This window comes from Sciurus vulgaris, assembly GCF_902686455.1.
Source record: "Sciurus vulgaris genome assembly, chromosome: 2".
Classification (NCBI taxonomy): Eukaryota; Metazoa; Chordata; class Mammalia; order Rodentia; family Sciuridae; genus Sciurus; species Sciurus vulgaris.
This window is the reverse complement of record NC_136462.1, coordinates 110,450,146-110,464,138: the sequence shown is the minus strand read 5'-3', so window position 1 is coordinate 110,464,138 and position 13,993 is coordinate 110,450,146. Positions and strand designations below refer to the sequence as shown.

The 13,993-nt window shown below is 40.8% G+C and overlaps 1 protein-coding gene across 4 annotated transcripts in view; it reads right to left on the bottom strand.

Annotated features, from left to right (window-relative positions):
* The window catches only part of TLN2 (talin 2), a 419,729-nt gene that overhangs the window by 17,191 nt on the left and 388,545 nt on the right, over nt 1–13,993 (bottom strand). For all 4 annotated transcript variants that reach the window (XM_079125623.1, XM_079125621.1, XM_079125620.1 and 1 more), the window contains 3 exons: nt 13,111–13,218; nt 4,048–4,153; nt 3,053–3,177 (listed from right to left, as the gene is read on the bottom strand). In XM_079125623.1, the coding sequence (XP_078981749.1) occupies nt 3,053–3,177; nt 4,048–4,153; nt 13,111–13,218 (339 nt within the window). The remainder of the gene's footprint in view (nt 1–3,052; nt 3,178–4,047; nt 4,154–13,110; nt 13,219–13,993) is intronic.

Here is a 13,993-nt window from a genome sequence, read left to right as displayed (position 1 = left end):
GGCATTCTCAATTTGCCCTTACCCCATTTTCCCAAGTGAACAGTGGATTCAATAGTGTATCATTTGTTTGTCATTCATATGTGGGAGATTCCAGGCAAAAGGAGATACTTAAATTTTAATGGCCTGAGGTCAGAGTATAACAGAATCATCTCATAAACCATGGACCATTTTGTTGTTGTTTTTTAAAACAGGCAACCTGAAGATGTGGTGAGCAGAGCAGTTGAAACAAAATTATTACACCTCCCCCAAACTATTATTCACAACAGCGCAAATGCTCCCTAGTTAAGAAAGGAAGCCATGTTTGTGGGTATGTGCCTGTGTGATGGGGGTGGGTAAAGTTATAGGAATAGGGATGTAATAGCAATTGCTTTGAGTTGATGGCTTCTTCCAGTTTTACAGAAAATACCCATGTGGCAGGAACCTGGTTACCAGGAAGACACAGGAAGCAGACCATTTTAAAGTGTTTTAGAAGTACCAAGTGCCCTTCCTAATGTAAATGTGTGAGCCACTGAAGTAGGCACCCTTATGTAAGGGTCTCAAATCATCAGTGATGTCAAATTCAACCTTTACTGAAGGATTCCTTGACTCTCCTATAAAACCCTCACTGCTAATGCAAAGTCCTCACTGGCTTACTTCAGCAATCACTGCTAATTTTTAAATGCTGTTATTTAAAAAATATTGTTTCATGAATATTTAAAACACAGAGTCCTCCATCATCCGAATTCCATCATCATTTCTTATACATTATCTACAGATCTCCTTCATATGTATTTTTAAAAGGAGTTGTCATCATAGTGAGTACACACATTCGTGTGTTTTTCCTTTGACATCATTCCATGCACATCTTCTCTATTCTTTAATACTTCAATATCTCTCACATCCAACTTCTCATTGCTACAAACAGGGCTGCAAGGAACATCCCTCACACACACACTTCTCTTGGACTTCTTCCTCAGGACAGGTTCCTGGAGGTGGCATTAATGATTCAAAGGGTTTGTGCACAACACAATGGCCCCTGAGGGACTTGCCCAACCTTCTCTTTCAATGGGGGGCAAAAGGGTGTTATGTAGACTGAAACTGCTGTTCAGATCCAAATTGTACCCCTCCCAGATAAGTCATGGTGATCGGGCCAGGAAAAGACTCTATGTCTTGGTGCCTCTGATTCCCCATGGATTTTTTGCAAAGCTCAGACAAGTTAAACATATAAAGTACTTAGAAGACTGACTGGCAAGAGCCTTGTATTTGATCAGTGTCAGCTCCCCTCTCTACCAGGGATCTCTGGAACAATGTTTATTTCAGTCATTTTCCTAGAATAAAAGATAAGTCCAAGAAGTATATTTTTGGTGATGATTAAGGTAACGATGATGTAGTTATCACTTACTGGGTCTCATGGCATGTCAGGCACTGTATTCTTATATTATTTAATTGTTCCAACAACAATTATATGGGATAGGGACTCTAGTAACTTGGTTCTTCCAGTCAAGAATCAAGAAGTAAACAAATGCACAGATAGAGTGAATACAGGGATTAGGGACTGATAGGATGTCAGAAGGACCCTGTAGCAGGACAAAGGGAAAAGGGTCGTAGTGAGGGCCCTTAGAATATGGTGAAATGCTCATGTTACACTAGTACCAAGCTAGTTCTCTAGTGGAATCAAAGTGTCTATTGACACGACTTCAGGCGTGAGCGGACATGGAGCTCTTTCGGCTTATGGGAAGAGGTCACTTGTAATAAATCAGGTAAGGAAAAGGAGAGAAAAATCAAGCACCAGACCTCTAAATCCTAGTCACTGGTTGATTCTTAAGTTTAAAGTACATCATTCATTCAGGATGAACTTGATTTATAAAGCAGAAACAAAGACGTAACCAGAAAATGGAGCTGTTCCCTACACCCACTCTTAGCTCATAAGTTTGTAAGAAAAACTGACAGTTTCGGGTAACCCAAGACACTCAGGTTAGAAATCAGTAGAGAGAACCCTGGTAAAGCCCCAAATTAGAAGTCAAAACACCTAAATTACATCTTGATGATAAAAATTTTAAATGCCTTAACTGAGTCTAGGATGATGATCAGGAGATACGTTCTGAGTACTAGAGGGTTTTAAGGATGCTCCCAAGTTTAACAGCCTCATTATATACTCATGTGTATTCTACACACAACATTGGCCCAGGAGCTGCTGTTGGGTGAGATAGTACATTTTGGTGTTCTTTGGTCTCACACAACAAAGCAGAATGAAATACCTAAATCACAGGATCCAACACTTTTTGAAGGAAAGAGCCAAATTTCATTTCCCAATGTATTTGGGTCCTTGGAATGGGGGAAAGTTACAGGTACAGTAAAAACTTGTTTGAATGAGAAGAAAGAGAGACCTTCTTTGTTTCCATCATCTTCCTGCTGAAGACAGTCAGACTGGCTTTGCCTAAGACTAGGTCACCATTCTTTCACTTTAGAAGTGTCCTCCTCCTGCTAAATCTAAAAGTATCTCTCTCTTTTAAATGACTATTTCTTAACATACACTCATGATCTGATGTTTTAAACATTTATCGCAATGACAAACATGGATGGAAAAAACAAACCAGCCAACTCCAGTCCCTAGTACACAATGAAAAAGTATGCTAATGGGTCCTCTTTTGAGGTTCACACTGTTCTCTGCTGATTCTAAGGAGAGCCTCAACTCTGCTATTTCTCTGTAAAAGGCATAATGGAAACCTGAGAAATGAAACTGACTATCTCACATCCAATATCAGGAACGTTCAGCAGGAAGCATCCACTGCCTACTTTATAAATGGAACTAAGTCAAGATTGTAAATGCCCTGATTCTTCCTCTGGATGCCCAGAGCAATTTTTCTGGGTTGTTAACTTGAAAGACTCACCCGCTGTTTTTTTCCATACTTGTGTAAAAAGGTGCTGGGCAGGTAGAACAGGTTTGCTACTTGCTAGGTTAACCACAGGGAAGAAGACAAGCTCCCTGAAGGACAAGGAATTCTGTGGGTCAGCCCCTAGAAGACCAACTAATATCAGACAAGCAACCAAGAAACTACAAATCAACACTCACTTTAGGTTTTGCTCTTGGCTTCAGTTGCTCTAACTTCTTTGCAGCAGCCTCAATGGATGCTGCAGCCCCCAGTAATTCTGTTTCTGCAATGACGGTTGGGTCTTCTGGATCCACCCACTCTGTTCCTAACATCAGTCAAAAAAAAAAAAAAAAAAAAAAAAAAAAGAAAAGAAAAGAAAAGAAAAAGTAAAGTAAAAGGTCATTCTTGATAGATGCAGATGATGTCAGGGTATTACCTTGATCACAAACAGTATCTGAACATCATGCAGGGAGGCCCACCAGTCTACTATCTGCATTGCCCTATGGGACCTGGTCTCTAGCTCTCATCTGGATGTACAGGTAAGGAGAGCTAAGGTGATTTTCTGCCTCAGTTGTGTGTATAGCCATAGGAGAAGTCATCAACAGCAGCTTCAAGATCCAGATCTCATGGACCAAGGCTGGCGCCTTACTCTGCCTTCTAACTTAAAGCTCAAGAGACTTTAGACCATAGCATTTGCCATTCTCTTCTGGGAACACAAAGGGAAGAGTCACTCTGCTCAATGCAAGGGAAGGGATATTGGTGAGAAAATCTTGCCCTGGTGAATTGATTGCTTCTATATAAACAAGACGGGGTGTGCAAACAGGTACTCAGCACTGTTTACTAAACATGGGTTTTTTTTTGTTTTTTAGTGAGAATAAATATCTTGGAATACTGAAAATGCAGATAAAAATAAATGGTGAGTTTCCTAAGAACAGTGAGAAGTTCTCGATGGATTTTACCATTTAAGTAGAAACACTTAATATAAAGACTGGGGAAAACACAAGCACCATGGAGGATGTTACTTTTAAAATCTAACTCTAGGCCCATTTGTTTAAACAGCACCTTGCTATACTCCTGGATGCATTTGCCAATGAAAGGCCAGGGTCTAGTTGGTGTGCTGATTCTCTGCTCAGGGACTGTCTTAAGCACTGTCCCTAAGCCAGCCTGAAAAAGGAAGCAGGAGAATCTGACCTACCTTTCATGGCTTCTGCTGCCTGGATGAGCTCAGTCACTGCACCCGCGACACGCTTGGAGAAAGCAGCCAGTTGCTGCTTGAGTTCTGGTGTTGGTTTCTGAAGAATCTATGAGTGAAGAACAAGTCAAGTGCATGAGAAGATGGCAACCAAGGTGATAGGAGGTGCTCTTGTTGGTGGATGTGCAGACACCCTGGTTTTCATTGCACATCTATCTAGGGGATTGCAGGGCTTTGGGGAGCAAAAATTTAAGACTCACTGGGCTTCACTGGAAAATGGAACCTGGTGTGTCTCTCAAGGTCCTTTTGATAGTTTTCAAAGATCACGAAAGGAGATGAAGTCCTTAACTGTCCTTTATTCATACTTTTATTTGTATATAAGAAATAGATGCACAGGAAAATTGCCCAAAGTATAAGAACATTCTGAGTAAACCCAGAGCCCCAGGCTAAGGGCCAGCTGGTACTTGAGACAAAGCATACATTGGACTGGAGAAAATGTGCAGCTGGGGGATCTTGCAGACAAAATCCCATGTGAGCAACAACTCACTGTTCAGAATAGTCATTCTGGAAAAAACAATCCATTTCCAGGGTTTTGACCACAAGCTTTCTTGCGAGAAGTCACAAGGAATGTGCTTTCTTTTGACCTGTTTCAAAGGTTTTAAAGATTGTCTTATGCTTTTTGTTTTTTATGGTTTTGTAAAAGGTATTAGAACCTTCAAACACCAATCCAGCTTAAAAGACATTCTCAGATGATTTCTTTTAAAATGCATCCAAGAATGGAACTAAGAAAATGAGATGGGATGAGAGCTCTCACCATCTTTCACTGCAGATTTAAATTCTGATGTGCACCATCTTCCTCCTTCCTGATTTTGAAATGAAATTCCAACACTCTTTTCTACATCTCTTCCCATGTTTCACAATGGGAATCTTCAGATCCAGACACATGAAGACAGGAGAAAATTACAATTATCTCTAGACTATCCTAGTGGAGCCTGAGTAGGCGAATGCTATTAGGGCTCAGGGTCTTAGTAGCGAAGCAGCACATAAACATCATCAAATGGTTTTTCTACAGTGGTCAACAAAACATGAATAAGACTTAACACTTGTACTTAATGGTGAAAGAGTGAATGTTTTCCTCTAAAATCAAGAATATTTATTTTCACACTTCTACCTACATCGTACTGTAATTCCTAACGAGTGCAATAAGGCAAGAAAAAGAAGTCAATTTTACACTTGGAAAGGGAGAAGTAAATTGTGTCCATAGAAGAACATCTATCTACATAAGAAAAACCAACTTCTAGAACTAATAAGTGAGTTTAGCAAGGTCACAGGATATAACATCAATATACATACAGCAATTACATTTCTGTATACTAGCAATGAAAAGTGGAAACTAAAAAAATATTAAGAGCCAGTATCCTTTATCTTAGCAAAAAAAATTAGTAAATACCTAGGATCAATTTTGACAACAGATATACAAGACCTGAACACTGAAAACTACAAAATATTTCTCTACATTGTTAAGAAATATTGAAGATCTAAAAATATAGATATGCTGTGTTCATTGATCTGAAGACTCAATATTGTTAAGATACCAATTCCCCCCAGATCAATCTATAGGTTCAACACAACCCCAAGTTCCCAACAGATTTTTTAAAAATAAAAATTGATAAGATTAACTAAACTATGTCTTATATGCAAAGGACCTAGAGCAGCCAAAACTATTTTGGGAAAACAAAAAAAGAGTTGGATGTTAAACTACCTGATTTTAAGACCCATGTGTAGATGTAGTAATCAAGATGACATGATATCAGTATATAGACATATAGAACAGGGGAGCAGGGAAGAGTCTGATTAGATTTATACATATGGTCAATTCATTTTCAGTAAGTTGCTAAGGCACCTTGAATTCAATGGGGACATAATAATTTTTTTTAAAAATTGTGCTAGAACAATATGAAAATGCACAGCCTTATGTAAAAAAAAAAAAATGGACTTTTACCCACACCATACACTATATACATAAATTAACTAGAAATATAACATAAATCTGAGAATATATTTAAACTATATGTAGATTCTGTATTTAAACAATATAGAAGAAAACACAGGAAAATAATCTTAGTAATGTTGGAATTGGTAAAGATTTTAAAAAGATAACTGAAAGCATAAATTACAGAAGGAAAAAAAAATCAATGAATTGGACTTATGGTTATCCACACAATGGAATGCTATTCAGTAATGAAAAGGAATTAAGTACTAACACCTGCTACAACATGAATGGATTTTAAAACCATTATGTGAAGTGAAAGAAACCAGTAACAAAAGACCACATATTCTATGATTTCATTGATATAAACCGTCTAGAACATGCAATCAGTAGAAGCAGAAAGTACATTAGTGGTGACCTAGCACCAGGAGCAAAGTGGAGTGACTGCTAATGGCTCTAAGTTTTCTTCATGGGTGATGAAATTGTTCTAAAATCAAATTAGATTGACTGTTGCTTCTAGTTTTAACTATTCTAGTGGATGTGCATCAATACCTCATTGCAATTTTAATTTACATTTTTATATTCTTTAGTGAAATGTATACTGAGATCTTTCCCTATTTTGGATTTTTCTGTCTTAATATCAAACTCTTAGAATTCTCTATATTTTTTAGATACGAGTTCTTTATCAGATACATGCTCTATAAATAGTTTCTCCCAGGGTGTGGCTTGTCTTTAAATTTTCATAATAATCTCTTGCAGGAGTAAGGAAGACTAATGTTTATTATAAAAAAGAAAGAAAACGATAGCACTGTAGAGTTGAGGGAAAATGTGCACAAAGAACTTGGATAGACGTGAAAGTAAAATCATGTTTTACTTTCATGATAAGCTGATTTTTTTTCTTTTTTCTTTTCTTTTTTGTGGTACTGGGGATTGAACTCAGGGCCTTGTGCATACAAGGCAAGCACCCCACCAACTGAGCTACATCCCCCATTCTGATGAACTGATATTGAACACTGGGGTGAATTGAATGTCTCTGCTCACAAGTCATAAAATTATTTTTAGGATTTTATTTCACTTCCTATTATTCTCTTATTTTGAAAGCCATGTTGATTCTGTTTTTTTTTTTTTTTTTTTTTTTTTTTTTTTTTTTTTTTTGGCCGTGCTGGGGATCGAACCCAGGGCCTTGTGCTTGCAAGGCAAGCACTCTACCAACTGAGCTATCTCCCCAGCCCTGATTCTGTATTTTTCTTCTTTTAAACAGATCTATTAAGAAATAATTTGCATACAATGAAATTCATCCATTTAAAGGCAATGGATAAACACATGAGAACACAGACTTCCAAAGGAATACTGCTCACTGATAAATGTAGCAAATTTTTCCTAAGCACAACAGGGATAGAATTGAAACTACTGATGCAGAGTGAAAGAAGTAGAGAAAAAGGAGATGGAATTCCACTTACAGAAAAGTTCAGAGAATGCAAACAAATCTGTAATAATAAGCAGATCAGTGGTTGCCCAGAATTTTGAGGGTTGATAAAAATATTCATTTTTTTGGTTATGGTGAGGCTTCTACAGATCTATTCATATGTAAAAGTTCAAACTGTGTATTTTAAATGCATGTTATTTATTATATATTAATTATGCCTCACTAAAGCTGGGAAAAAGTTACAGGTGTGGTGGGGAGAATCACTTACATCATCAAAGTGGAATGATTAAAACCTTCTGTCTCTAAAAGAAGAGCCCTTGAGGTAGAAAGTGCCACTTCTGTATACCACTCTAAGACAGGCAGCAGCCTTAAGTTAAAGTCAGGCAGGAGGAGAGGGATTCTATTTTTATCCTGTCATTAAGTCAACATGATCTCTAACAGCAGGTAACAGCCCCACATTAATGTTTTCTTGTGGTGGAAGTAAATTTTAACCCTGTTCTTGATCTCATTTTATGGCTTTGCAGAAATATTGAACTCTGAGCAAAGTGGTTGCTTCTTGCCTGTAACATGAATCCTCCATGAGGAGCCAGTCATGGGCAGTTCTAAAGCTTCCCAGGGAAGCTCCTGGGGCAGATGACTGTGTTCAAAATAGGTCCTGTGTCTGCTGAAAAATGCATGGATGGAGGAAGGAAGGAAGGAAGGAAGGAAGGAAGGAAGGAATTCTCTAGCAGGCAGTGATTCTAGATTTGGTTTCTAAATGTCAGAAGATTCCAACTGAGCATTTGGGTCTGTACCCTTCTTAACAGTTTAAGGAACATTCGGTGTCTGTGATGTTTCTTCAATGAAGTCTGGGGAGAAGGTGGTAGGAAATACTCCAGGGCTTTCAGCTCAAAGGGGCCCAAGGCCCACAAAAGGCCAAGAATGCTAAAGTCATGATAGTCATTTATACCTACATAGAGGGTTTCTTTAAAACAAAGATCTAAAACAAATATGATAATACACTAAATGCTGGTGGGCAGTTAATTAAAGATGGTGGGCCCATGGATGCTGATGTTGTTTTTTGTATTTTTGAGTCTTTTCCAGAGTATAACTAAAATATGCAAACCAGCCAGAAAAGGGGAAGAATCCTTGGCTCTAAAGTGTTTTATCTGAATAAGGCTAAGGCACTGGAGGCTCACTCATAGTTCACACACCTAAATTTAAGACAAGCCACAAAACTTTTTGATCTCCTTCATGCCATCTAAAAGCAACTTCAATTTAATCCTGCAGATTGCTGGATGCTTTTATCAAACCTAAGTTCTAGAGCTTTTCCCCTCCCCTTTAGAAAAACAAAACAAAGCAGAGACTATCTGACCAAACTTCAGCTTTCAGAAATCCCACCTGTTCTCTTTGATTTGCTATAAACAAGAATCAATTTTTAAAGCATCCCAGGAGGGCTATTCTAAAATATGTTACAGTTCTGTTTTAGACTGGAGATAGCATAGTCATCTGGTCACACAAGGTCTTTCTGCAAAGATCAAAGACTAGGATAAGAGGTGGGGTGTATGTACAGGTTGAACTTTCTAGTTTTGCCAATTGCTTTTTTCCCCTTATCACCTGTAAATATTTAATCTAATCTTAGTATTCTTTATTTCTACCCTAAAGAATATGTCACAGAATTGTGATGTTTTAAAAACAGCATTTTGGCTTTCATTTTCCCATTTGGTCAGTTAAAATTCCCTCTGAAAATCCAACAATGGTTTCCACGTCTGGGCGATCTCATATTCCTCATCTCTTCTTGAGTTTCTACCTGGCCTCATCATTTTTGTGGTCTGCAAGTCTCTTGGTGTGGAACCATCTTTCTTGCTCTTGTCCTCAAAGTTAGTTCTGCTAAAGGAGTTAGGACAATAATGACGCAAACTTATTTTTACCAGCAGACGTTGATAAATATCAACAATTGAGGTTATAGAAATATCATAGGGCTTTATTTACAATTTTTAGTTAGGAAATTAAATGTTTTTGTATACTTATAACTCCTTATAAATGAGGCCTTGTTTTCTTTCTTTTTCTTTTTTTGGTACTGGGGATTGAACCCAGGGGCACTTAACCATTGAGCCACATCCCTAGCCCTTTTTATTTTTTATTTTGAGATAGGGTCTCACTAAGTTGCCTGGCTTTGAAGAGGCTGGCTTTGAACTCATGATCCTCCTGCCTGAGCCTCTGGAGCCGCAGTGATTATTGGCCTGTGCCACTACTCCTGGCTGAAGGCTTGTTTTCTTACTATGTTTTTATTAGAAAATATCCTTCAGAGAATGTGACTAGCTTACTAAAGAGAATAAAAATCTATCAACCAATAAATGCTCGATGCTATACCATTCACATCCTTGGAAGACAGAGCCACTGGCACTTGTCACCTGAGGTACAAATATTGTTTTCTTATTGCAGAAGATTATTTATTTTACAAAGTGAGTTTCATTGTGAACCTTTTCTTCCTATTTACTCTAGCACCAGTTACCATAAACCTCTATGTCTACCACAATTACTACAATGACAACAAATTGTATAGAAACTCAGGGTGGCCAGCCTTCAATGTGCATGTCAACCACCTGACTCTAAGTTTGAGTCCTATTTCTGGAGTAAATTCAAGAAATGAGAAGAACAGCAACCAAGAATAGTATTAAGAGACACATGTCTAGCTGTAAAGCACAGCCTGTTCTTGCTGGGGCCCTGGAAAGAAAATACTGGTCTGCCCCCTTCCTGCTAATCTCTGGCCCCCGTGAGCACTATCCAGATGAAAATTTATAATTACATGTGATGTTGGGTATCCCTGCAGCAAGTGCCCTTCTTCCTTCTGATTATTATTAGGGCTGAGGTCTGACATAGCACTTAGGCTGCTGAAAGCAGGGGTCTCTGTGGCCTAGGAACAGTTCCTGGACCTTCTCTAATGTCCCCAGAGACTCTAGACCCTTCAACTTCTCCTAAGCCATAGAGGCCAGCCATCTGCCCAGCCCCTTGAAGAGAGACAAATGGAAAATACAAGGACCCCTCACCCACGCAAGCTGGAGTGGAAGGAGAGGGGAGGCACATTGGCAGCTGCTGCCACCACCCCCAGGTAGGGATAGGGTTTAAAGTGGGCACAAGCTCAGGAAGGGAACCTCATCAGAGCTCCTTTTCCTAATCCTCTGGGAGAAACTTCTCCTTGAGAAAAGTGCTGGCACCTGCTCTTCTTTATGAAGGGAGAACTCTTCTCCCCCAAATAAGCTGTCCCTTTCCTGGAGGGTGAAGCGGATTTCTCTCTACCACCCCAGAGGCTGGCAGGCTTGTGGCTTTGTTAGGAATAAAGCTGGACCCTGTGCAGTGAAGCTCTTGTTACAGGACTCACCAAGGACAAGGCAGAAATAGCCAACGTGGGGAGTGTGTGTGGGAGGCGTGGACCACAGACACCGCGTGAGTGAGTGATGCACACACACAGGCACAGGTGAGGGAGAGAACATGTGTCACCAGGCAGCGGGATTGGGAAGAGTGAGGAAATGCAGAGAAGCAGATCCCTGGGTCTCCTTCCTTCCCCCACAATGAACAAGACAAAAATAAAAGAATGAGAGGGAAGAAAGGAGGAGGAGAAATTGGGAGCCCCCACCTAGGACGCCTGGTTCCTCCCATCAGTCCAGCACAGTGCATTCCAGACAGTAGACTTCAGTGAAGCACCCAGTAAATGCTAGTGCAGAGCGCTGGGTTTCCACGCCTGCCCACCGATTCCTTCACAAACTGCCTGTTTAACATCTGAGGAAATGGAAGCCCAGGTAAGACAGTGGCCACGCAGCTATGTGGCAGAACCAGCGTTTGAACTCAAGGCTCTGAGACCTCCTGTTTCCACCGCACTGTCTAGTTTTCAGTTGTAACAAGGTTCTCTGTGACTCAGAACACACACAGTGGTGACCTCCTGTCCACACAGTTTGCTTTCCACCAAGGTCAACCATGGTCCAAAAATACTAAATGGAAAATTCCAGTAATGAACAGTTAATAAGTTTAAAATGACTTTTATAGATATTGTTATGATTGTTCAATTTTTAACTAGCTCTTGTTAATCTCTTACTGTGCTTAAAGTTAAACTTTTCTCATAGTCTAATATGTATAAGAAAAAACACAGTATCCATAATTCAGAACACCCTGTGGAACCTCTTGGAATGTAGGATAAGGGGTGACCACTGTGACATAAAGAAAAGGATGTCTTTTGGAAATCTTGCTGGTTTTATTCTTTGTACCCTGAATCTCCTGGTGGGCACGCTCATGGGTTAAACACTCTCATTACATCCCAACGTATCTAGTTTGTTTGGCAGCAGAGGCCCTGGCCTGTGAACACTGACAGAGCTAAGATGCTCCCTCCTTGGCCCAGAGTCTCTACACTGATTTCTACTCATGGGGATTCAGGCTGGAGCCCAAAGTTTATAATCCCAATCTGGCTGTTCTCCCAAAAAGATCTACCCAGCGCTGACCACAGTTACCTGGATGAAGAACAACAATGATCCCTTAGAAGACCCAAGATAGTTAACGTCAGAAGAGAACTTATTTTTCAGGAGAAGGCAGTGAAACATTAGAATGAGCACAGAGCTGGGAGTAACAAGAACTGGGATTAGGTCCCAGGTCTGCTGCTGAATAGCGGGGTGACCTCAACCAGGGACTAACTTCTATGAGTCGCAAATCAATTCTTTTGCCTTCTGGCTCACAAGCTAGTCAAGGATAAAATGAGAAAAAGTGGGAATGTCCAACAAACAAAAAGCCTGACGGTGTACCTCTGGTATAAGAATTACGTATCTGAAGGTGGCCTGTTGGATCTTTTTTTTTTTTGTATGTTTGTTTGGAAAGAACAGTGCAGTTGTGGGTGGGGAGACATCATCAATTCTCTTCTAGATGGCCTCCTAACTGCTGAACGAACTCTCTTCAGCCTTTACATCATTCTAAATGCAGCTCCTAGGATGCAACAGAAACAGATAACCATTGTACCTACTTCTTGGTTCTCTGTGTTGAGGTCTGTAGGGAGTCAGGCTGCCCTAGGAACTGGGAGTCTGCATGCACACAAGGCTCCTGCAAGGGCAGTCCATGGTCACAATCACCATGTCTTTTTCCTGGTGTCTTCAATTTCCATCTTCTAAACTAGGTCCATGCTGGGCATACCAGGCCAGAGGAGTCACTTTCAGTGTGATTTAAGCCATTCATTCAATGACAGGAGGAAGTCAGGGGGGGTTAGCAGAACACTTGTGGCATTGACCTTGGTTTCCTCTAGCTCATCATAGGAGCCAGTGTGACTTTTCAGAAGCTTCAGTGCCCTCCCAGGGTATGCTAGGGTCTTTGTAACAAAACCTCCTGACACTTTCAGGGTGGCCGTGATACCGCCATGGCTTCTTCTTCCCAATCCTCTTCCGTACTAGTCCTGCCTATTTGGTGCCAGAAAGGGCCAGGCTCTCCTAGGTTCTAACTGTGCTTTGCTGCAGACTGCACTTTTGGTTCAGTGTGCTGGATCAGACTTTTCTGCTCAGGCCAGACCCAGCCTCAAAAGAGGTGCCTATGTAATGCTCCAAGAGGGACGCTCCTGAAATAAGGAGGGTGTATGGCAGATGACCGTGACACAGTACAGCTCTTCCCTCACCCAGCCCTGATGCACACCCCTCCTCACCACCAAAACATGCTCCAGAAGGTCCAGGTAGCCCAGGGTGCATTCCGTCCCGTACCGCAAGGCTCTGGATCGCACCTCCTCGCTGACATCAGGGTGGAAGGATGCTTGCTGGAGAGAGAAGGGAATGTTGACATCTTAAAGCCGGAAGAGCTGGCTGAGGAGTCACCTGTCCAGCAATGCTGCGTAGCTCAAGAACTGAGGCAGGACACCTTGCCTGCAACCTCTGAAGCCTCCCTGACTCAACTCCCTGGGTAAAAGAGGAATTTCTCCTTCACCCCCTCTGCCTCCACGGCAGGTCCTTTGTCAGTCTGTGTGTTGACTCTGTAGTGCCCTAGGGCCAGATAACAGAAATAACTGAACCCAGTCCCTCTTTCCTTGCTTCCCTTTAAAAAAAATTTTTTTTTTTTAATGCAAAAAATTCCTTATACACAAAGATGTCCACAAAAGACTCACAATAAGGTCTTCCAGCGGGAGACGTACTGGCCCGGGCTCAGCCTGGCCTCTTGTCAGCAGCCCCCTCCTGAAGGCCCCCTCTCTATCCACAGGCTAATGAAGCCCAGGTTCTTACCCTCCACCAACCACACGCAGTCACAGTGAGGTCTCTGTGACCAGCCCTTGGGCTCCTGGGAAACTTCAGATAGCAGCTCCCTGGCGCCCTCAGGCACTGTAAATAACTCATCTCACATTATACGAATGCCGAGATAAGCGAACCAGAGCATATGGCGAACATGGTATCTCATGCTTTTTTCTTGTACTTGTGACCTGCCACATTGAGTCATTCATGATACATTCATTCTGATTCCCAGAGCTGTCAGATAAAATGTACCCAGTTAAATCTAAATTTCACACACACGGAAAACTTTTAATACAAGTATGCAACACC